The sequence below is a fragment of the Aulonocara stuartgranti genome, assembly GCF_965226115.1.
Source record: "Aulonocara stuartgranti genome assembly, chromosome: 11".
NCBI classification, from domain to species: Eukaryota; Metazoa; Chordata; class Actinopteri; order Cichliformes; family Cichlidae; genus Aulonocara; species Aulonocara stuartgranti.
In genome coordinates, this window is record NC_138947.1 from 16,437,717 (window position 1) to 16,462,796 (window position 25,080).

General features: G+C 40.4%; 2 protein-coding genes across 9 annotated transcripts in view; both read left to right on the forward strand.

Moving 5' to 3' along the window:
- The window catches only part of erfl1 (Ets2 repressor factor like 1), a 47,846-nt gene extending 40,499 nt beyond the window's left edge, over window positions 1-7,347 (forward strand). Inside the window, exons 3-7 of one of the 2 annotated variants that reach the window (XM_082551639.1) lie at window positions 124-197; window positions 894-1,128; window positions 2,781-2,967; window positions 4,657-4,786; window positions 6,348-7,347. In XM_082551639.1, coding sequence (XP_082407765.1) covers window positions 137-197; window positions 894-1,128; window positions 2,781-2,967; window positions 4,657-4,786; window positions 6,348-7,159 — 1,425 coding nt within the window. In that variant the 5' untranslated portion in view covers window positions 124-136 and the 3' untranslated portion in view covers window positions 7,160-7,347. The remainder of the gene's footprint in view (window positions 1-123; window positions 198-893; window positions 1,129-2,780; window positions 2,968-4,656; window positions 4,787-6,347) is intronic. The other variant, XM_082551640.1, reaches the window with a different exon arrangement.
- A 3,709-nt stretch (window positions 7,348-11,056) lies between these two features.
- The window catches only part of arhgef1 (Rho guanine nucleotide exchange factor (GEF) 1), a 43,193-nt gene continuing 29,169 nt past the window's right edge, over window positions 11,057-25,080 (forward strand). For 3 of the 7 annotated variants that reach the window (XM_082551802.1, XM_082551803.1, XM_082551800.1), the window contains exon 1: window positions 11,057-11,349. The gene's annotated coding sequence lies outside the window, so the exon portion shown is untranslated. The remainder of the gene's footprint in view (window positions 11,350-25,080) is intronic. The other 4 variants (XM_082551799.1, XM_082551801.1, XM_082551804.1 and 1 more) reach the window with 2 other exon arrangements.

The following is a 25,080-nucleotide window of genomic DNA, read 5'->3' on the forward strand; positions in this document are numbered from 1 at the left end:
GTGTAATAAATGCAATAAACATGCTGGGTAGTTGAAACTGGCTTAAGCAAATACATCTCTGCAAAATTCTCTGTTTTTCATTTGTAAAAGTTAATGCCTTCTCTCTCTTTTGTTTTGTTCCAGGTTTTGTGGAGGCATGGACTGTAACTGCGTCAGTGATCTGCTGCTCCCCCCGGTGCCCGCCCTCTGGACGCCAGGTCGGTACTCTCATCAAAGTTAGTGACATGAAGGCAGGAGACTATTACATCCTTGCTTTTCTGCATCAAATCTCCTTAAAGTTCTTATTTGTAACATTTAAAATCTTTCAACTTATCTTTAAATCTAGTCCTAAGCCACATGTGTAAATCGGGTGAACCCAGACAGCCAAAACAAGCAAATACTTAAGAAGCAGCTACTTCATTATTAAAATTGCATGTTGAAATTCATCCCCAATATTCATCTATTTAAAAAGATTAACCATACACATTCATGTTTGCCAAACAAGTTCAGACTCTGGTAGTAATTGGTTCAATGTGTAATGTATTTACAAGGCTAGTTAGTGCCAGATTCACTTTGGCCTGAGTCAAAAAGCTACTTAACTTCATCTCTGATGGTCATAGAGTTGGCTTTTAAAATTCAGACCTGAGCAGCATCAGTCAGATCTCTCCCAGTGAGCTGTCATCATCCCACTGACCAATCTGTTGAGGCTAGAGGGCATTAGCTCAGACTAACATTGCTCAAGGCACGTGCTGTGATATTAAACACATCATCCCTCACCTCCATCACTCATCAGTCATTCAGACAGTGAACTCCCCCCCCCCAGACACACACACACACATGCACACACTCCCTGTGAGCAACTGGACAAACAGGCATGAACCTCACCCTGCTTCTTCCTCCTCCCCTTTGCCCAGGGATCGCCTTCCCAGAGTGGGCCTACAAGCCCGAGTCGAGCCCCGGCTCCAGACAGATCCAGCTGTGGCACTTCATCCTAGAGCTCCTGCAGAAGGAAGAGTACCAAGGGGTGATAGCCTGGCAGGGAGACTACGGGGAGTTTGTCATCAAGGACCCAGACGAGGTGGCCCGACTGTGGGGGATAAGGAAATGCAAACCTCACATGAACTATGACAAACTGAGCAGGGCTCTGAGGTATGTGTTCATACGAGATGTGTTGAATGTCAGGCAACCGCACTGTTTGCATCAGATAAATCAGGCTACAACCCTGCGGTTTCCATAAATTGTTTACTCTTGTTGGATTTAATCCCCACTTAACATCTCTCTTTTCCATGTTGGCAAAAATGGAAAGATAAAGGTGGGATTTTTCCTGGGGAACGTCAATACCCTCAATTTCTCCTTATCTCTGGACATCCTAATGGAAAGTTCACCATTGAGCTGCCAAATAAAAAATTCAATAGGGATTTCAAAATTAAGCCCCAGTGTGAAATTGGACTTTTTCAGAACAGCAAAACTACTCGACACTGAACTTGCTGAAGGTGATTAAAACAATGCCACACTCCATACCTTCAGCAGTTTACACCCCCAGCCAGTCACACACAATCTTCTTATGCAAATACCCACTACCCAACTTGTTCCCCTACCCCACCCCCTCCCTCTGCTTTCCTTCGGCCTCTCGTTAATGGGGACTGTCGTCAGAGTTTAATTGTTATAAATTGGCTGGGGCCACAATTAGCCTTCTTAATTAGCCTTACTTAATTGCTCAATTAAGGGCCATGGCACAATTGCCACGCAAAGCAAAACATGTACACATCATTGCACTGGGCTCAGCCAGTGTGGATACATGCAGATATGTACACGCTGCTGTGTTTGTTGATATAGTGTGCCTGCATAATGAGCTCACCACTATTTAATGCTGAGGTTGTCTCATGAATTCTGTGTTTAGCATGCTCACTGTGGCTGCACTCACACAAAGGAGTCCAAAAAGTCCACAAGGAAACCAGATTTAAACTTGTATTTCACAATAAGACATCTGCAGGTTTTTTTAATTTGTCGCATCCCACTTCGCCCCCACCCCCTACGCTCCTCCACCTGAGCACTCAGCTTTTACCTGGGCCAGATGGCTCCATGTTTTTCCTTTGCTGCCGATCAACGTGGCATCCTGGCAGATTGTACATTGTGACACCTCTGTGGGTGGCAAAGGAAACTGGTACGATGACGACCTGACATGCCCAGCGGGAGACACTGGGGGTCGTTACCATGGAGACCTCTCTTGCTGTCCCACCTCTTTGTGAATGTGCTTTGCTATTGGAAACGGTGATGTCTTTTGGTGTCATGTCAAATGGTGTCATTCCGACAAATTTCTAATTTTCTGGAAACAAAAAAGTCTCGAGCTCATCTGATAGTGTAACGTGATGCTCACATTATTTCTTCAATTGATAAATAGTCCTGTGCATAATGAAAGGAACATTTACTTCTTGTGTAGTATTTCTGTGTGAGAGGTTCAAACGAATTTAGATTTTGGGGGGTTTTGAGGCGGGGGGGGGGGGGGGGGGGTTGATAATTGCTGAATATAAAATTCACTTTACAAAACCATATTGTATTGAATAGAGGCAGCCAGACATGAATTGATTTGAGAAAGGAGGAGATGAATAAAAACACTGGGAAATCAGCACAGCTCTTGCCTCACAGCACTGAAGTTGTTTATACTTTACTTATAGTGATGAAACACAAAACCTTGATGTGTATTATATTAATCCTTCCCACCTCTTTTCCTTTTCCTCTTCCTTTTTCGTTTATCACTTCACTCCATCCCTCCATCAATATTCTCTCCCGCTCCTTTGCAGGTATTACTACAACAAGCGTATTTTGCACAAAACCAAAGGGAAGCGTTTCACCTACAAGTTTAACTTCAGTAAGGTTGTGCTGGTGAACTACCCCATCCTGGACATGGCCAGCTCGCCCTTCTTCCTTGCCCAGAACCATTTCAACGGGGGCTCCACCACACCAGACTGCAGCCCAGAGGTACACAGGGTAGGATGGAGGGTTTGTGAGAGGGGGTGGATGGGTAAAAGGATATATGCTGTATGCAAGTAGTAGATTTAGTAGCATATAAATAGAAAATTGTGTGAATAATGTGAGAAATCATACCTATGTATGTTCAAATTGTGTCTCTATAGCAGGTAATAAAAAGAACTAACATTTTAAAACAGAGGGAATTTAAAAAAGCCAAACTTTAAACAAAGAAAAAGGATGAAATATAGCAGGACACCGCACTCTGCTTCCTTAAATTTTTATCAACAAAAATTTAATTCAGGTAACTGAAAACCATTCAACTCGAGCTGTTATATTTCTCAGGCACCTGCTGTGCATTCCCCCTTTTTTGCAAAAGAATGGTGGTATTCATCGTAGCTATCTTTTATTCACTCTGTCTAATGGGGGTCATAATAGACTACAGTTTGATTATTATTTGCCCTAAGAGATTGTAAAATTTTTACAGAGATAAAATGTGTCAGAACACAAAAAAAGATGGAGGCGTAAACAAAAATGTCCTAATTTGGTTAAAAAAAAATAATGTTATGACTTTACTTGTGTTTATAAGATATTTAGAGATTTTTCTTTCTTTCTTTTTAATGGAAAAAAAATCAATTTCTGCGTTTCAGATTCTACACTAAATTATAGATGTGGCTGCACAAATTGATGAAGAAGGCTATTTTTTTGACTTGGGTATAAGTGCTGGTGTGCAGATAATTTTATTTTAGATGACTAATGTCCTAGAAAGTACAAGTAACTTGAAAGTACAGTAAGAGAGAATCATTCATCAATTGTCTGTGCCGTCCTTAAGATGGGGATAAGGAGACGCGAGCTCTGAAGGAGACCGTGGAGGGGGGACGGTTTTAACTTGCCCTTAAAACAAAAGAAGACGTTATCCCCTCTTTCTCTCATCCCTGTCTCCTATGGCGTATCCATCTGTCATCGATTGAAAATGAAAGAAATAGAAAGCAAAGGGGTCGCGTCAGATCAGATCAATGGCGGGTCATTAATGCGGTTTGTTAAGCAACGCAGATCTCGCAGCTTGGGAGTACAGTCTCACCTTTCAAACTTGGGGCTGCAGGGTGACAGATACTACTGATCCGCAATCACGCTAGGGGGGAAAAGAAATCCCCCCGTGTCCCCTTGATTCCTAAGATTAATCTGTTCCACTTATTTTACCTCTTCTTTGCAAATTTTAGACAGAAAAAAATCTACGCACTCACTGACACGCACACAGCTGCCCTACTTCTAAATGGATGTCATTCTCTCACATCTCACTGCTATTCGTCCTGTGTCCCTTTACACAAGCTGGCCCACAATCCCTCTTTCTTCTTTTCATTTATCCTTTGTGCCCACAATCTTAATCATTGGTCTCCATTTGACTCTGTACTTTTCCTCCCTTTGAGTCTCTGAGCCCGTGCGTCCTCCTGCCTCCCGTTTTTTTTTTACCCCAAGTCCCATGGCTTCCCTTTTTATCCTGTCCTTGCTGCGACTGTGTCACTGTTTGCATCACACTCTGCAGGGTGCTGCTGTCAACATATGACTTTACCCAGCAAAGTGCAGCAGCATCATAAAGGCAGATTTGTAGGAATATGTACGCAAGCTTTTTTTATTATTATTATTTCATGGTACAAACTCATCTCTAACCTCCTTTTCTACTCTTTGCTTGTGTCTCTTTCTGCCGCTCAGGCCATACAGTCCTTGTTTCCTCGTTTGCCAGACACCAGCAGAGGAACTTCCCTTTTCGATCGGGGGACCACAGCACCAGGACCTGAAGGGGACAAACTGAGACTGGACTCATTTCCTTTCCTAAGTTCAGGTGAGCAGAGAGAATGACAAAGTTGGTCAGATACATGCCGGTCTTCCTCTATTGCATGAAGAAAAATACACTTATATATATATATATAAAGTGTATGATTGGCAGTGTACAAACAAAGAGAGGAGGAGAAGGTAGCAATGTAAGTTGAGCAGAGAGAGAAATGAGGATACAGTGAGGCATGAACATTTATTGTTAAAGGAAATAAGAGAGATGGCTGTCCCATAGCAGTCTACAGTGAGACTGTGCTCCAGGTGAGAAAGCCCAGGTTAGCTGGTGAATTATGCATGTCAGCTGTAGTGAGACACAAGTCGAGGGCTGGAGAAATCATCCACTTTTTCAGCGCAACTGTTCACATTTGTCCCCTTCTATCTCAGAAAGTGAGTTCAACCAAACACAGCACGGAAGTGTCATTGTTTGCTTGACTGATGGCACGCATGCACAAATGCATTTCATTTGCAATCTCTGCACACGCATAAGAAGGTATACGAATCTGCAGAGCTCGAGAGGTAGTGTGTAAACAGACTCACTCACACACAGATGCAATTCTCATCCCAGAACCGGCACCCTCTCCCTCCTCCCTATTCTGTTTGTCCTCAGGTCCTATTCCCCCCTTCTTCCCTTCTCACCCTCCTCTCCCTCCCATGTGTCCCCGCTGTCCTAATCCCTTCCCAGGCAGGAAGGCCCTAATTGAGGGTGCAGGCTTCAGTTTGTGGCCTGTGGGCGCCCATTACTGTGTTTTCATAAGCAAGTGAGGCCTGCCTGACTGATTCAATATTCATGTGTCTGCCAGCTACTCCTGGCCCAGCACGCAGAGACTTCACCACTGTCAAATTAGCCCTGCATAGTAAATAACAGAGTGAAAGAGAAAAAGAGAGTGAGAACGGCTGGGAGAGAGGTGGAGGGTGCAGCAGAGAGAGAATCTTTGAGTCGGTTGTCATTTGGAAGGAAGTAGACTAGGTTGAGAGGCAATGCGTTTGTTTGTTCATTAAAATTGCATTCCTGCATCACCTCAAATTTGCCCCCTCGTTCTGTTTTCAAGTGATTGAATTCAAATACGCAACGCAATTTGCTGCACCATAAGTGTTTTTTGCTTAATTTGAAATGATATCATGACATGTCAGAGCATTGCGGGGACAAATGTCGACATTATTTCTCAGTGAGAATTTTCAACAGTGTGACTGGTTTCACCGCAATGATGCGCAATCAAAACAGAAGCAGAGTCACTTCACATATTTCTTTTCTTTTAAATATACAAGGAAATGATAAGCCGTTTGGAAGACGGGAACTCTTCTTAATTGTTTTTCACTGCAGTGGAGAATCTTTGTGTTGACATCTGGTTTGCAGCGGTGTGAAGTGGGTGTACTACACAGTACCGGCATGCATAAATGAACCATCAGGTTTTGTGTTGAAAGCAGCCGTGCCAGAATTAGCCCCTGTGGCTCCTGATTAGAATTGCTAATACCACTGACTATAATTAGTGAACATTCTTGGATGTTGTATGTCAGGAAACCTTTGCCCCTTCTGAGAGCTAACCTCCATCTCTGGATTTTCTCTGTCCTAGGTGCACCGTGCTATTCAAAACCCCCGTCCCTGCTGGGCCCGTACCCTCGCAACCCACCCTTTGACTACCCCTGGGGCTTCAATCCCTACCTCCCAGGGGCCTTCTCTCTCAACAACTGCCCAAAACTGCCCCCTGGCTCCCTCTACCCCTCCCAGTTTTACCCCAACCCCTTGCAGAGCAGCCTTTCACAGCTGCCTCACCCCTTCTCCTCCCTGCTCCCGCCTGGAGAGGCAGGTGGGGGTGAGAGGGGAGCAGCGGGGCAAACTGGCGGGACAAATGGCACAGCGGGTGGTCAGCCGGCCAGACTCTGCCTGCCGCCGTACCAGGGCAGCCTGTCGATGGGTCGGACAGACATTGGCAGCGGGGCGACACTGGGAGAAAGGGTGGAGCCCAATCCTCCGGGTCTCGGCTTGACCTTGGGCCTGGGAGCGGTCAGCTTAGGAGCTGGGACTGGGACAGACCAGCAGAGCCCCACAGAGAGAAGAGGAGGGGTGAAGCAGGACCCAGAGTCAGACTCAGACCTGGAGATAACAGATCTGAGCGACTGCAGCTCGGACAATGAAAATGAGCATGAATTTGGCATTCGGAAGGAATCCAGCCATGCGAACCGATCACAGCTTGTGTTAGATGGGAAGAAAGGAAGCGTGTTGCCTCCCATCTCCTCTCTTCCTCCACCAGTGTCCCCACATCCACTGAAGAGCCTGGTGCCCATTACTCCTCCTCCCCCATCCCTGCCTAGGTCACTCTCACCTTCCATGGCTCTGCATGAAAGACACAGGGAGACAGAGACTCTCAAACTGATACACAGCTAAGACATTTTCTGATGTGTCCTCCATCTTGCCAGTCTATGGTCTGATAACTCTCTTTTTCTCTCCTTTTGTTTCTCTGAGATGAATTTTCCACTTTAAATCATCAGATCTTTTCCAGCCCTTTTCCAGGAATGGCAGTTAACTTCTTTTACTTCTAAAACTGCAGTTTTCCTGTTTGCTGTGCAAGTTTTGAGCTTGCCAGCAGTCCATTACACTACTGATTCATTCATCTTAGAATATATGGGGTGTACAGTTTTTAGAGTGTCGGCTGTCTCGTCCTTTTTATTTTGATCTCTCGCACCAAATGGTTTGTAGATTTGCTTTATGCATTGCCAGCACTAGTCTACAATTTGCTGTCTGCAGCTGAGCTACGAAAGAAGGCATCGAGGTGGGAAATTACAACACAGCAATTCCTGCCTTGACAAACATTAACAAACAACATCCCTAAACTAACAGAACAACAAATGATGCTCAGATCGATCCAATTTTACAGATTTGTCCTGTAATTCTACAGATTTAGACTATAAATAATTACTGTGGCTTTTAAGACATGGTCAAATACTGCCACCTAGTGGTCCTTTCACTCAATGTCGTTTTCAAAGAACTGCAAGTGTGTGAGTGAAGCTACTGCCCTGAGTTCATTTTGCACTGTTTTTTAAAATATATATATTGTTTATTGTGGGTTAATTTAAATGTTAACAATCCATCTGTTCAATAGTGCTAACTGTGACGGTCTGTGCGTATTTACTTTGTCTTGGTGCACATTTTCTAACAGGAAAGAAAAAGAGAGCAGGAAGGAGCTGGACCAATCTAGAATTTGTATGAATATTTCTGTATATATTTTAATATGGTGTACATGACATTTAATTATAATTCACTATGATAAGATTTAGCTGTATTGTTGTGATTTTATTCAGTATTTAAACATGTTGGAAAATTATAAGCTTAGGTGTATCAAAATTGAAATTATTAATGGCAGAAGATCTGCACTCTGAAGACTTTTTTTTAATGTTGAGGACTGAGCTCACGTTGGGATTTGTCTCTGATTTCCTCAACCCCAGTTAATTGTGCCCTTTGGTCATTTTGTTCTTGCCAGATGCCCAGTGTACAAACCCTTTGGGTTCAAAAACATGCCGGCAGACTTATTTTTCTAGTTAGCATTCACCCAATGTTCCTGTACTGTAATTAATCTAATGTGAATAATATTGGTCTTTGCATTTTCTTCTTTAAATCCTCCCCCCAAAATCTGTTTTGATTATTTTTCAATCGATTCTTTTTGTCCATGCCAGCAGCAGAGCAATTTGTTTTGCTTGAGGACACTAAACAGTGGTGGGAGGGAATACTTACAAAAAAAACTGTACCTTTCCTCTCCCCAGATCTTATGACCAACATCCTTTCTACAGCCCTGTTTCTCAGCGTGGAGTGAACAGTGAATCATATTGTACAGTTTCATAGCCTTTATGCCGATGGTTTGTCAAACAGTGGCAGTATACCGATTATTTGTGAAAGCTCTATTGTAAAGTTAATGTAAAACTCTATGTTTGTTGAGTTGCTCCAGGAAAGGCCTCCAGTCACCTCCACAGGAAGAACACTAACAGCTGTAAATACTATTTCCTCGTGTGTGTGTGTATGTGTGTACACATCCAGAAATGACAGTGCAGTGGTTTTACCTGTCATCTTTCTTTGTTTTACTGTAAAGAGGAAAAATGGAAAGTGCAAAAAGAAGAAAAAGAGTAATATCTTCAAAAGCAATAAATATTATTCTGGATAGCGGACTGTTGACTGTGTTGTTGAAAAGATTTAAAAAATACGGTGCTTCATACATCACAATTCTGACACAATCTGTGGAATTCAGGTCAGTGAAAAGAAATATTATATTATATTATATTATATTATATTATATTATATTATATTATATTATATTATATTATATTATATTATATTATATTATATTGACACCAATAATGATTTGATTTTTTTATGCATTGGTGAAAAGTCCATGAAAAGTGTCTCTTAAACTGAAAAAGCACAGTAATTGCACACCATGCCAATTTAATCTGAACTTTTCTTTTCCTATAAATAATTAAATCTTGTTTACATTTAGAGATCTCTGCCCAAACTTTCTGTTACTTTCTGTTGTGTTTGACTAATTGTTTACCTGCTTTTCTTTTAGATTGGCTTTTACAAGCTGGCAAAATGCAGACAAATGAGACATTACAATTACACATGCAGAAGTTGTTATCACCATTTTGATGTATATTTTAATGTTTTAAGATGATTGTTAGGATGTTTTATATATGCCACTTAATGATAGGAAACATATTCCATTCAGGGAATGTAAAATTTTAAAACTGTTTGTTTGCCATCTACAAAAAAAGGGGGAATTTATAAAGCATTGCGTAATAGCACAAATCATACTGAGGCACCTCTTAGTATTACAGAGAGGAATTTATTACTCGCACTTAAGCTCAGTCAGCATGTGAAAAATATTTTAAAGAAAAAACACCTCACTATCAAACAAGAAACGTCACTGTGCTTGTGATGATCACTGGTACTCACTAGACAAAACATTTGCAATTGTCATTATCAACTGTAACTAAATTTGTTTGACAAATACACAAGGAGTGGGGCTGCAGACATAGAGGGTGAGTCTTTTAGAAAGGTGTGCAACAGAAAATAGTAACATCATCATTAAAGTTCAGATCATTTAATGTATATGTGGCATCCACGTCATGTGTACATCATTTGTCACCAAGCGCTTAGGCCTCACTACTTTTCTACGTTAATCCAGGGAGAGATTAAATTAATTTTCAAAGAAGTTTGTCAACCTGGAAAAAGATTTAAAGGTCAAAGAGAATTTATAAGCTGACACAGTACAGGTAGAGACATGTATTAATGATTTAGAGGTCAATTTGGAGACATTATTTGCATCTACAATGTGTTCTTTCAGACTAGTGACACAAAAAATTCCCAAATACACATTTAAGGGTTTATTTTGCTACATTTTTTTTTTATTTATGTAACACAGTGCATATTAATCAGACATTATATTTGTATATGTAAACACTTTACTCATGTTACAAGAAACAGTTGCCTTAATGTAAGAAAAAAAAAACAAATCTTCTAAATCTTTATTGTTAGATGTATTTGGAACGTTTGCCCTTTTTATCTCAGGGTCAAAAAATCTCAATGTAGAGCAAAAATAAATACTTAAATATTCATTCAGTCAGTCAATACACACACACACACACACACACACACACACACACACACACACACATATATCGTTAGGTGTAGATTTGTTGCCTGGTCGTTATCATATTTCTCCACAGTGCGGCGCCAGAAGGCTGGAAAATAAGTGAAGCATCGAGAAAACCAGGGAGAAAAGTTTTTTGAGAGTTCAAGCCTGTAAAATATAAATAATTCATATTAATACTTAATTTCCCGCAGACATAGTTCCTTCAGACATTTCTGATTTCTTAGCTTCGCAGTAGTGAAGATAATTTTTTTCTAAGCAGATACAGAGATTGACACCATCCTACATATCAATAATTTATGCTTTACACTGTCGGTCTTTGTTCAGAACATAATACACATTTTTAGAAAGAAAAAACTGTTTTGTTTTTGCTGCAACATTAATTATAAAAGAAAACTGAAGACGAATGGGTTTAACAGGTTTCATGTAAGTAGTGGACTGGCTAAGTAAACAATAGACAGAGGAAGGGTTTCATTTTGTATTGTGTTAATAACACTTTTTGGGTATCTCGTCTAGATATTTCTAAATGGTAGTAAGCGAATTCGTGTTTACACAAATATAAAGGGTCCATAAACACCGTGCTAATAAAATTCTCTTGTGTTGCAGAGAGTAGGTTCTTAATGGGGACAGGTTACTGTGTAACACAGTGCGGAAACAAGCCGTTTGTAGGGGTTACTGTTACGTTTTTATATAACATTCAAACCTTAAAACACACGTAAATTGACAAAAAGTTATAATATAGCCACTTTTATTTATTGCGTACTCGATAATTTCGAAGCGGTACACTGTAACTTCCCCCCCTCGCGGTTAATCACTCAGTTTTTTTTTATGTGTACTTCCGCGTACAATGTTATTTTTTTTCTTCCCACTGACACACGGCAACTTCGAACAGGAAACCTCTTAGACGTCTCGCCTGTCGGTTTCTCTGTATTTACGGGTAAGTACACCATTCATAATGTTCACATGCTTGTGAACATTATCACGCTTTTGGACTTTTACGGGTTTCAGTGCTATAGTTTGAGTGGTTTTTGGCTATTTGTTGGCGCTGGCTTCCCCCCCATACAGCCAGAGCGGCAGACGATAGCGTCCGCATACAGGAATGCTGTACTCGGCTCACTGCACGACATCTCGTCCTGTGCGATCAAAGCCCATCTGCAGACGATTTTATTCAACATTTTGGCCATTTTCATTAGCACTGGGATAGCCACAGGTTTATTTTGTGAACTTGTTTAACAAAGGCATGGGAGTAACAGGGGAAAGAAAAAAGAAAAGAAAAAAAAACTTAAGGTAGCAAACTTGTCTTTGTGTATTTTTTGGCAAAGCCATCGAAATTTTATACGACTGTCCTCAGTTTCGGTTTAGCCCAAACTACAAATCACTTTAATATTCTCAAATGGAGTTATGTTTTGTATTGAGCTAGTCAGTGGGAAGTTTATAGCTTGTGACCTTGAGAATTTTTATGTATTTTTTTCTTATCTTCTTTGAAATAGTATCTTTATGAAATGTATCATATGGGTAATCTGGTTGTTACAGCTATACAGTGTGAACCTGTGTGTATTTTACCTCATAAATGTTTTTATTATATCCAGCCTGTGATGCAAGTATACACACACATACAAAAAATACTCTCAGCACATTATAGAGGCTTAGGAAACCACTACCAGATCAATTCCTCTGTTTTCCTCTCATTTATTTGTCGACACTTTTTTCCCACAACATGAAAAGTAGCATCTGTCTTATCCCTCCCAGTTTTTCCCCCCTCCCCCTTTGCTTCCTGTTTCTATATAACTCACTTATCAGATCGGCCTATAGACTGGGGGTCTCAATGCAGACAAAGTTCAATAATTAGTGTCTGTATGTAATTGATTGCCAGTGGTGATGTTTTTTCTCTCACCAAGTGCATTGCCTGTGCAAAACAGGCAACAGTTTCCTGTGCTCACAGGAAACTATAATTACTGTACATCTAGTGGTGCATCTAGTACAGCTTCAGTATCTCATGCTACCCTAGACAGAGGATGCTAGGGTAGTGTGGGCTGTGTATGCCAGTAAGCTGTAAGTTAGTAATTAGTCCTCAAAGAAAAACGGTTGCTTTTAAACAAGTTGTCAGGGCAGTTTATCCAGGCTTTTTTTTAAAGTCACCAATCATGAGCTCAGTCAAAGCCACCTTAGAATCACCCTAAATTTTGATGATGCTTATTGCCCATTATTTGACTCTGCCTGTGTGGTAAGGGCATTGGAGCTGGCGGTTTTAGAGACTGTGACTTGTTCCCAGTCAGCCGCTGCACCCCAGAGGCCCCATGTGAAGCAGGCTCTGCCACTTCCTGTTACGCTCTGTTAGACTAGAGGTGCACTGCACTTGTCATCTTTCTCTCGCTACATTTTACAAGTGCAGGCTTGTCTGGAGCCCAAAGGCTACCTTCTCTTCCTTTTAAAGGAGTGTTGGCTATTTAATCTGAGTTGCTGCACTGCTCTCTCCCTCTCTTTCTTCCACTCTCTATTGTTTTAGACCTACATAAACTCAGCCATATCCCCTCTTTCTTAGTGAGGAGGAAGATAAACTCAGGATATCGCTACAGTGAGCCATTTTCAGTTGTTGTTTAGCCTATGTGAACGATACCAAACAACTGGAATGACGGGTAATGCACTTTCAGTGGAACAGCCAGCAGCTGTCCTAAGGGCCTGGTGGTGTATTGCTAGCACAATGATAATTTACTGTACTTGGGCTCTGACTTCAAAGGGAGCACAGGTATTCTTCTCTGGCTGAAGATAGTCTGACAAACAGTCAGCAGATAATGAGAGATGGAGTGGACTCCCTGCTATTCTCTCTGTGAGTCAGAAATCTCCTGATTCCTCCTGAATGAGCTCACTAGGTGAGGTGGGGTGAAGTTCCAAACAACTGTGTGAGATGGTGAACAGGAAGGTGCTCATGCTCTTCGGCGCGTGTGACGTGAGTTTTTGTGAAACCGCAACATATGACCTCTGATCAAGGCACAACACTATTGTGTCATTGTAACTACTTCTGCATTGGTTTGCATGGATCTCTCATACATCAATAACAGCACAGATTTGTTGGCTGCATAGATATAATGTTGTAGCTTCTTTGCATAGTTTTTGTTGTTGTTGTTGTTTTTGCACGGTTGTGAAATTGTACCTGTACCTTTTTGTTGCATTTGCATAAAGAGAAAAAGGAGGCACTTTGCAACATCATATTTTTATTCTTGGACTTTGCTTGTGTAGCTTTGCGTGATTCACAGTTCAGACTAAAGTCGTGTCGTCTTGTACTGGGCTTCAGTGCAGTCTCTCTCTCTACATCCACCCCTGAGCAACACATTTCAGGACCTATCTATTTCTGACTGTCTTCTGATTGGCAGTCTCTTGCAAACAAAGGATTTGAACAGTAGGTGGGTTGGGCTGCAGTGCTTACAGGTTGACCATATTATTAGGGGTTATCAGTGCTCGCTGAAAGGAAATGTTTAGACCAGTCTCACGTTGTGAGCTTTTGCCTCCGCTGAATCATTTGCATATATGCTCATGATTAATATGAGCATCCATCATTGTAATAGCGCATATGTGTCAGAAAATAAGAAAGAGCGTAATAGAGAGCGAGCAGTATGTTTCTATGAGTATTTATGGTGCCTATGTGGCCTACATGTGGGAGTTCCCCTTTAATTGAGTAATACATTATTCATGTGTCATTATGGCTTTCCAGCATAGACCAGAATGTATCTGTTCTGGGCTTCTTCTGTGTTTTTACTTGGCTTGTCTGTTTTTGTTTTTGTTTTTCTCACCTGTTAAGTTCCGTCTTCCCTCTGCTGTCATTTATGTTCTGCTCAAACTGCATGTGCTCGAAGTGGATTTGCAACTTATGAGTCATATGTGTGCAGCAGTGATGTCCCGCTGCAAATGAAGCAGCCCTTTTGATTTCAAAATGAATGCAGCACGAATCCTTATGAGCTTTCTGACTGATGATAGGAGTTTTTTGTGCAATTTCAGCCTTGTCTCCAGGAGCTTAAGCGTCTCGTATGAAAAAGAAAGAAAATGGAAAGACTTGCATCTATCTGTCCAAATGTGAGTCAGACGGGCTGGCTGGAAGGCCGATGTGACAGGGGGTGAGGGAGTGAAGAAGCAGAGAATGAGCTCTTTCATTTGAGGGTCAGAGTGGAAAAAGCGAGACCAGACTCCACTCTTATGTTTACTCTCGAGGAGTGAAAGATGGTGGGGGCTTGGTGGGGTGAAAGGTCCTCCAGTCAAGTGTGTGGAGACAGTGTGTTGGCTGTGTGTTAGCACACAGCTCTTTACAAACAATCGCTCATCCTGTGTTATACAATAAGTCATCATTTCCATTGTCATTTTAAATAATGGCAACTTCTATATTTATATTTTGATTACACTGTTCCACTGCTAGTCTACCCTACATAATGTATTACTTTTAACTGTGATGTTTGGTGCACATTTAGCCTTACAGCTTCATACATGTTCAAGGGAAAAATTAAAAAGAGAAACCCCAGAAAAAGCAAGAGGAGAGGATGAGGGATTCGTCTTTTATGCTGGCTAGGTAGTTGGATAGTTTTCACACACAGAAATGTGGCTCTGAACTTGAAGCATTCCTTGTGAAGTACCGGTACACTGGAAGATTATTATTGTGACATACCGAAAATAATTCAGATACCTCTCCTAATACATGGAGCTTATTCTTAGAGCTTTATCTATCGACCTTAAAAATAGGCCCCTGATAAAAGTAGTAGCATTGCAACTAAGTGTTCCTATTATTAGGAGTGTTATAGTATAGCATTGTTTGTTAATTGGAAATATTTAAAAAATGAAATATTAATTTGTTGTTTTGTTAATGACAGAGCCCAACTGATACAGGAGACTGACACCGATATTTAGAGATTTAAAGAATGAGATATTATTTTATATCAGCCGATGTTTTTTTTTCTTCTTTCATACACATGAAAGATAAACATTTATTTATTCCTTTACACTCTTTCCAACTCTGCCGGGATCAGGTTGTTGTTGTGTTTGTGGTGTTCCAAACACTTGTTTCCATCAGCGAAGTTGCCCTTTTGAGGACAAACTATGCAACATCAACTCTTATAATATTACTGAAGGGTGTTTCTTCCATCTCTTATTTACTTTTTAAATTTGAATTTATGAGGGTTTTAACATCCACATACCTGTGTTGATTTCATTGACCAATAGTTGTCGTCATTTTTTTTCCTGACAATGCAAGACAAGACAATAGCTAAATAAAAACTAATGCACAAAGGCAAAAATTATGATGAAATGTGTCAACACTTTCCTCAACTAATAAAAATGCAACTAAACTAATTTGGCTGTATAGAAAGGAGGGACAAGTTTGAAAGTGATCCAATCAGAAGTAATATCTTTGTGCAGTAAAGCTAGATGCACACATCTGATATGCCGCCGACAAACAAGGTGGAGGTGGGGGCAGAGGTGGTGGTTTCTCAAGAAAACACAGCAAAATGTCAACGCTTGGGAGGAAGAGCAGAAATTTCACAGCTGATGTGAAGGGAAAGATGCTGCTTTGTAAACTGAGTGGAGCCACTGTCACCAGAAAAAGACAACAAACATTTACAATTTAAATTTAGAAAATAATTTAGATGCCCAAATTATGAGTTTTAGTCAAAAGGTTATGACTAAAACTAAATTAAAAAAAAAAAAAACTGTCAAAATTAACACTGCTAGATTAGCAAAAGTTAAAATCATTGGAGTGCATCGGCCGACTGATACATTGGTGGCTCTATACATGCAGCTCTAGTTAATAACACAGAGCTGTGGGGCTGGTTTAGTTATATCTTAACTAAACCAGCCCCAATGACTAGCTAACCATTGTATCTGGTTGTATTTTCACAATTCACATTTTTGCTTTTTGTAGCTTTTAAAATTTCCTTCATTTATTGTGATATCATCATCATTCATTCCTTTGGTTGTGTTTACAATGTGGTAAAAAATCTTTGGAGACAGGTCAATTTTCAGTAATGAATAATTCAATAATCAGTTTAATGTATGGTCTATAAAAATTTAAAAAGAAGTGCATTATTTCACTATGGTTGGCCGCTTTGGGGGTGCTCTCTATACTGTGCTCCAGTTTTTCCATCCAGTGTTTCCATTTTTAACTGCAGTCCTAGCAGTGAAAAATGGAAACCTTTCTCCAAAGTTGGAGTTGATGTATTTCAAAGGTTGTTTTGCCAGCAGTCTTTTAATGTAAGAGCTCTGTATAGTAAGAGAATCGGATCAAAATATGACCCAAGTTACACTTTTTTAGAGGTAGCATACAGCGTGAGATAATCCACTAAATATCCAGTCACAGTTCTGCAGATTCTTCCATTTGGTTTAGACAAGGGCATTGGTCGTGCGGATCATAGCACACCAGACAACCATTTTCTCATTGCGGTTCACCAGAAAATTTACCTATGCCAGTCTCACATTGGTTCAGTTGGACATCACACAAGCTTCTTACTAGGAAACTAACATGTAATGTTAGTTGGGTAATGTTTAGAAAGGTTCAAGGCTACAGTGCATATGTGAAAGAAGGAAATTATTTCTGTTGGCAAAATTGGAGCCAGTGAATATTGGCATCTGTGTCTTTAAAAAAGGCACAAGAACCATAATCTCTAGCTGAATGACTTGTAACTAATTTGGAGACCGGATTTTGACAAGAAAGAAGCCTGTGGGGATATTTGCAGTCCTGCTGCACTCTTTTCATTTTTTTCTTTTTTCTTTTTTTTTTTTAAACTGCAGGCACACTTTGAGAAATATTATTTCTCAACATGTGTATTTCATTACTTGGAATGCTACTGGCTATAGCCTCCCAAATGTATTGTCAGTCAGTGTTTGCTTTAAGTTTTTATATTGATAACTGTCAATAATATTGACATATCAATTCACACTTGAATAACTGTGTTCTTAGAAAAATCTTCATTGCCAACCATGAGAATGATGTTTGAAGCATCCTGAACCAAGGTGCGCCTGTGTGCAAGTACACAAGCATTTTTTGGCAATGTTAACCTCAGAAGCTTTGAATCTGGGCAGGCTAAATTCCTTCCAGAAATATTCATCCTGTTCCCTGGCATTTCTGGCTTTGTTTGGTATAGTCTTAAAATCAGCAGCAAACGAACCTACAGTGGACACACTAATGCACGCAACAGACTTGTGAATTAGTCGGGAGTTGTTTTGGTCCGAAAATGCTAATCAGAGATGTCTGTGTTTGGTTTTTAGCAATTACTGCTCCACACACACACACACACACACACACACACACACACACACACACACACACACACACACACACACATGGAAGCAGTTAGGACAAGCTAGAGGTTCACTGTGAACTGCCAATCCATGCCAGTCGATTTGCCTCAGCCTATCAACTGTTTCCATGAAGCCAGTGACCTCTATATGGGGATAAGGCGAGAGAGAGGGGATGGGGCGTTTTTGGCTTGGAGTTGAGGGTTATGAGAGTAGGAAAGTGAAGTATGCTTTAGCTCTGAGGAGCGACAAGAAAATGAATCAAACGTCTGTTAAGCCTTCATGAATATGTGTGCATGAGGACATGGAGGGGAGGTTATAGCTCTCGTTATATGGGATGCCTTGTTAACCTCTTTAAACTAACAAACACTGAGGAGTATTGCGCTGAGAGTTGGTTGGGGGGTTCTGTCCAGCATCATTAAAAACCTCTGAATCTGCTCAACTAAAACCATATGAAAAGAAGGTCATTGATTCTTTGCAGAGGTTTTGTCCAGATAAAGGTCACTGGACTGTTGCAACAGTCCAGTGGCCAATGTAGGATCTTGTGAAGCAATGAAGAAAAAAATCTGCCTGTGCTTTGCCCGCTCTGTTGGCCATAATCTTATTTTAGCCACTACGTAATGGTTGTTGAATTACATAATTGACCCTTGTCTACTAGCTATGAATGCACTGGCTGTTTTAGAAGTGAGTGTAAAAGGGGCCACTTTGTTTAACGCCAGAGGTAGAGGAGAAGAAAGTAATATATACTTAGAGAGATGAAAGTCACAGAGGGGAAAAAATGAATGGTAGACGAAAGCTGTGGTAATGCAGAGGAGGAGAAAAGGCAGTCTTACCTCTTCAGTGCTGATGAGCCACTCCCTTATTGCGCATGCACTGATGCACCGACTTCCCCTGTGCATGCACGCTGCTGTGCAACATAATTATGTCACAGGTAGCCTTTTTTTGTTTTTTGCTCATTCCCTGCCTAGTGACAAGGTTTCAAGGATAACTTTGCCCTCATGTAATGCTCAGACTTCTGTTCTGTTGCCCTTTTATCTCACACAACATTCATAATGTGACATTCAGTCACATCAGGACTACTTATCCTGAAATGTCTTATTGCTGAGAATATGACTTTTAATCAGATATGTTTGTTTCCTATGTCTTTGAGCTGATCTCTGCAGGAGTAATGCCCATGAGTCATACAAATTAAATAACACTCTCTTTGTACTGCACTGAGGCATTTTACACCTCACACGTGTTCTGCTCAAACCCTGCTCCTTCCTTCCAGCCCACTAACACACAGCCTTTCAGTGCATGTGCATTTAGGCCTGCACTTTTTCATACTTGTGGATGTTCGATTTATATGCCATCATGTCCATAGGTTTGAACCTGATGTGGTTGGAATGCAAACTTTATGTTTTAATTCAAGGCTTGAGTTGGTTAGATGCTGGGAAAGGATTAGTGATCCTCCATTTCAGTTGTTATCTGTGGTCTTTCATGCTGTTTGGTGTTCCTGAGCTGGCCAGTGCATTCCTTCTATTTAAGAATGTACCAGATTGTTGATATGGCCACTCCTCAAGTTTTTGTTATCTCTCTGATAGGTTTATTTTGTTTATTCAGCCTAATGACAGCCTCCCTCGCTTTCATCAACATCGCTTTGAGAGTTTCGGTAAAAAGATGCCAAATACAAGTTGAATCTTGTCTTTGTTTTGTCAGCTGGCCATGGCTTGTCAGTTAGATGTCCAATTACTTTTGAGCCTATAAAAATAGGGCTTATATATAAAAATGTGTATAATGCGATACTTTTGTTAAACACCAAAAATTCAAGCTGAAGGTCTGCACTTCAATCAAATCTTAACTGTTTGATTTTTAAATCAACTGTGATGGTGCACAGACACAAAATTACAAAAGAATGTGTCCAAATTCCTATGGATCTTACTGTGACCTTTTTGTGACCACAGGATGCTTATTAAGTATAAAGATGTATAAACACAACATCGGGGCTTTATGTGTTGCCACATCAATTTTGTGCTGGCACATCAATTTTGTGCTGGCTAAACATTCAAAGATAATGTGATGATGAGCTGAAAGACTTTAAAACTGTTGAGTTATTTTCTTTATAGAGCCGGCTGTCGGCTAAGTTGTTAATCTAAACATCTGTGTGGACTTGACATCCCAACACACAGCACATGCTCTACAGTCAAGAGTTCCCTTTGGTTTTGTTTATCCTGAGGTGCTAGCTTACTGTCAGCTCTGCCAGCTGCAGCTAAAACCATTTGGTCAAGGTTGGAAGAATCTAGTGTGCATGCTTGTTTATACTTGCTGAAGAGCAGATGTATACTCTGTCGGCCTTCAGGTGCAGGGCCATGCTCTTAACAGTGTTTCTCAGTACTTACATGCTTGCTACTCTTTCCAGGGTGTTTCACATTTATGTTTCCATTGCCTGTTTTCTCTGTTTTTCCATCGTGGCAGCCTTGTTCTTAATTTCCTGTTGAAGTGTGTCCCTTCTTTCTTTCTTTTTTTTAATTTCTGCTCCACACTCCCTCTCCTCCTCCTCCTCCACCTTCACCTCCTTCCTTACCAGACCACTGGTTTTACTTCTTCTGTCTTCCATAAGGTCAGTATAAACTATATACTGGTGCTTATAGCCACAGTTTGTTTTTTGTTTTGTTTGGTTTCTTGCTTTCTTAGTTATTCAAGAGCTTTAGATTCCAAGATCACTAAAACAGGATATATGTAATACATATAATCATTTTTTGGGAGGTTTTTTTTTAACATGTGTGTAGTTAACAAAAGAAAAATCCTGATCCACTGAAGCCATGCCTGCTCTTTAAACAGTTAAATGGTTGTGCTGCATAAGTGGGTACATTTGAAGAATGTGCAACTTATTAAACAATTTTTCATATCCGGCCAATTTTACATTTTGATAAGCGAGCCGCTACCTTTGTTATGTGGCCACATTTGGCCTTAAGTGTTAACCACAAGAGATGACTAGACCTAATACAGGAAAGTCAGGTTACCAGTTTTAGATGTCAGGCTTTTGTTGGTAGCAGCGTTGTGATATAACAACTACTGGAAAGTCCAAACTTGACTTTTTGCACAGTAGATTTAACAAAATGCAGCCACACTGCTGTCTTATTTGATGTGGCGTCAGTTTGGAGCCAAGTCTAAGCAAATCTTCAGAAAATGTAATCAAGCTAGTTTTCATAATAAGGTTTGAGTAAGTCCACAGTTGTGAAAACTTGGGAGTGTTCTTCAGAAGCAGCTTGTTTCTCCTGCTGCTCAATGAGTTAGTCATGAAAAGCTATTGTAGCAGTGCCTGCTGTTGTCTCGCCAATGGGAATTTAATTGGATGAGAGCATATTGACCAAACAATCAACCAGATTTTTAGATCAGTCTGATATGTCTAAGTGTCTTATTTAGCTTTTATTTTAAATATATATAATGTTGGAAAAAAATATTTTGAATATGTTTTAGCTGCAAGTCAGAGCACAATGTATAGCCAGGCCCTGTAATTTAAGGCCATTTGCCCCTATTCACACCATTATCATTTGAGTTCTGTTCCTCATTTGTTCAACACTGGGTTTCATTTATGCACTGCATTAACTTCCTTATCTGGTTCCCATGTGAACTAAGAGATGAGCGGGACCGGAGGTTTGTTTGATTCAGTTTTGACAACCATGTTTCATGCGGAAACACTTGTGGGCACCAACTTTTTTTTTTCTTTTCAAACTGTCTCACTCATTCTCATCTCTTTTCTGTCTCGCTTCCTCTCTCTCTTCGCATCTGATAGGTCATACAGGAAATGGTTCTGATAGCTTCCTGAGGAAATTACACCCACTTCCTGTCTGTGTGCCTCCCCATTTGCCACCTTGTCCATTTTTTTTCCTAGTCTTTTCTCAGGCTCCTCAAGGATAAGCCACTGGGGGAGTGGAGGAGCAGCAATACTGCTAGAAATCCCCCAGTTAGTGCTAATGAGGTTGAGGCCTGATGAGCAAGCCAGATAAACCATACAGCAGTACAAACACAGCAGGCAATGGCCATTAGCTGTTGGGTTATTTTTGGATGCTACCCTCATAGCATATAGAGAACAGGACACAACCTATTGTGACCAAGTATAAGAAGGGAGCAGTGACATATGTGTATACAATGGATTCTGTAGCCAGGTGCACCAAGTAATTGTAAACAAGTCTACATCTATCTAAATTTAGTGTTTTCAGTACAGGATGTATGTGTCTACATCAACTGGTTCCTCACAAATTTCTCATATTTTCACTTAGAATAATTTCTTACTCTATCAGATATTTACTTATTCCAACTTGAGAGCCACTTGCTCACACTTCCTTTTTTTCTCTCTCACAATCTCTTGGGTGGTTCAGTTTGACTTTTAAAGCACTTTCAAAATATCAGCAAACCCTTGACCTGGTGTGAAAACCTTTTCTAATCTCTCTGATTAAGAACTTCAAATTTGACATCACCAATGGGGCTGACTAGCAGTGTGGTTTGTTGCAGAAATATGAAATCTTTTACTGCAATAGTTCAACTTTTTTTTTTTTAAACTAAAACATGAAAAGAAAAGAAGGGATCCTAAAGTTCCCCTCCAGACAAAAGTGTATTTTGTTTATTGTTACATTACATTTGACCTCCATTGTGTTCGAGGAAGCATGCTAAAGTTTTACTCCATTAAGCGGTTTTCATTTTCAATTTCTAAGGAGAGAAAACTACTGTGATCAAATCAAATGTGTAAGGATGATTTTGTGATAGCATAACTAGTTTGTAAACTCCTTGTTGTTGTGTTGTGAACTTCAAAAGTGTCAGTGCACAGTTACTAAGAGTGGACCAAAAATCATAGATTTGGGATTTTCGTGTAAGCAAGAAGCAGAGGTAGTTTAGAATTCGGGAATTGAATTGATTTCTGTGTACGTGTGCAAAAATGAAATACATGTCAGACACAAGTTATTATGTAAAGCATGGATTTTAAACATCTCTTCTGAACACATATGTTAATAAAATGTGTCCATAGCAAATGATCAAAATTCATCCAGTGTTGCACTGTTTATCTTTCTGTGCACACTTGGCTGAACGTATACTTCCACAGGTTTATAGCGTTCCTCTTGTTGCTGGCACTAGTTTTTCAAACTGCGGCATGGTTCGGGGTGACCTCTTAAGCTCTGTAAATAAATGTCTGCATAATATTATGTTAACATAATGTTGCAGTGGAGATTGCTCCTGTGGTTCAGTAACCTGAATGTGTTTTTTCTTTGGATAATGAACCTTTTAGTTCTTGGTTTTAAAAATGTTGCCATGCCATTTCTCCTCTGCGGTGCATCATTTAAACTTATTTATAACACAGGGGTCTGACAGCCACTGCCATGTGATTGCAGGAGTTTGATTGACAGGTGCAATGCAGATTTTGGGGTGATGTCACAGTTTGACGACTCCACTCTTCTTGGTCATAGGAGTTGTGCTAAAAAGCTCATTGTTTTAATGTCTTGCAAGTGAATGTGGGGTTTACATGAGAGCTGATGCAAGTGTTATCATGCTGCAGCAAAACCTTGGTGACCTGGTGGAAATATAAAATGTTAAACTGTGCAGGCTGGTTGCTGCTTTTTTTTTTTTTTTTTCCTCCCATCTTTTTTTCCAATTTGAAGTGTTAGACGTCTGCATGGTCTGAGATGAAGAGGAATGCTTTGTAAAGACCAGCTGTCAGAGAGCACACACACAAACACACAAGTTTACCAGCAGCTCTCTACAATAACATAGGAATGGCCCCCTCCCATATACGTGCTAGGTCCTAATGCACACACATACACACACACACACACACAAAGGCACGTACGCTTGATGGCTATCATTAGATTGATGCCACCTGACACTTAGTTAGTACTGGAATGTGATGGAAGGGAGGGGTGGTGGGCAGCTGCCGACTCAGGAGCACCGGACCTGATCTCCGCGCTTCTGGGACGCTCTGTTCAAAAACTCACACCCTTCCTTTTTTTCCCCTTAGCAACGCCTGTATCAGACTGGAAAGACACTTGCAGCCTAGAGCTTATGCCAGTTATCCTGTAATGTATGTGATGGGCAGAGGGTCTGGTTATTGCTCAAGACCAAGACTGTATCCATCTGTTGTCTGAATTGTGCCATATGCTGGAATGCACCACTTGGCTCATTCTGGTCAGAGGAGTCCCTTCATAGTCCTAACCCTGCAATTAGCTTCCCTCTGCCTACCCCAGTTTGTCTTTCAATGTGTGAACTTGTACTGCAGCTCCTCTGAAATCAACCAAGACATAACAATAACAAAGGCTCAGATTTCGCTGTCCTGTAATAAGGAGAGTGAAATGCTGAGAACCAGTATTAAAAGCATTTTATGAATGTTTATATTCTTTAAACATTTAGTCAGTAATAATTGGGGAAACTACTATAAATAACTGCTATAACTACTATACCAGTATAGTAAGTTTGTGCACTTTAAGACAGTTGTTGGCTCATTTTTTCAGCTAAAACTCCAGTGCGGTTTGATGGTCAGAGAGTAAGTAAAGAATAAATATAAAATCTAATTCAAACAGTTACTTGGTATATGTGAACTTTAGAACCTCTTACTGTACACTGAGCTCCATGGATCTTACAAGATTGCTGATGCAATTTTCTGGTGAATTGACTGGTTAGTAGACATTTATTTTGTACCTGTAAGTCTGCATAAGTTACCATAGCAATGTACCCCGTTTTAAAAGTTGACCACTTTCACAGCACTGAAAACACAGTATTAGTAATGGAGTTAGCTGGTTAAGCCCAAATCCTACTTCATATTATGACCCTCTGGACATATACATAATACAGTAGCAACATGTCCATAATAGCCTTTATAATAGGTATTACTACTGATTAAATAAATTAAGCTAATTATTTCTGGTTATTTTTGGTTAAACTCAATAGGAATGGCCAAAATTGTTCAGGAGTTCTGGGCACTTTTTGCCAAACAGAAGTAACCAGAAGTCAATAGGAATGGCTAAATTTGCCCAGGATTTTCTTTCTCAGTTCAGTTTTTGTTCTCACGCACCTATTGTTAAAACTTGAGTGTGTTAAGAAACGTCCACAGCATTTTATCTTTCCAGTAAATGCGTAGATATGTTTTTCCAGCACTAATCATTGTCGTCATGGTGTCAGAACTTCTTCAGTGGCATGATAAGGTATCTTTGATGGTCTCACTTTAGTATGGCGTTGGCGGTTGGGTCTATGGGTGTGAAAAAGAGGAGACGTTTCCCTCTGTGTCATGTTTGTGTATGTCCGTGCAGATGTGCGTTCATGGCCCTGGCAGGCCTGTGTCTCTCTGTTTGGCTAACCCCTCCTACGCATGTTGCTTCAACACTGGCCTTTCTCAACCTGCAGCCCACTGGAAATGGCCATGAATGAACAC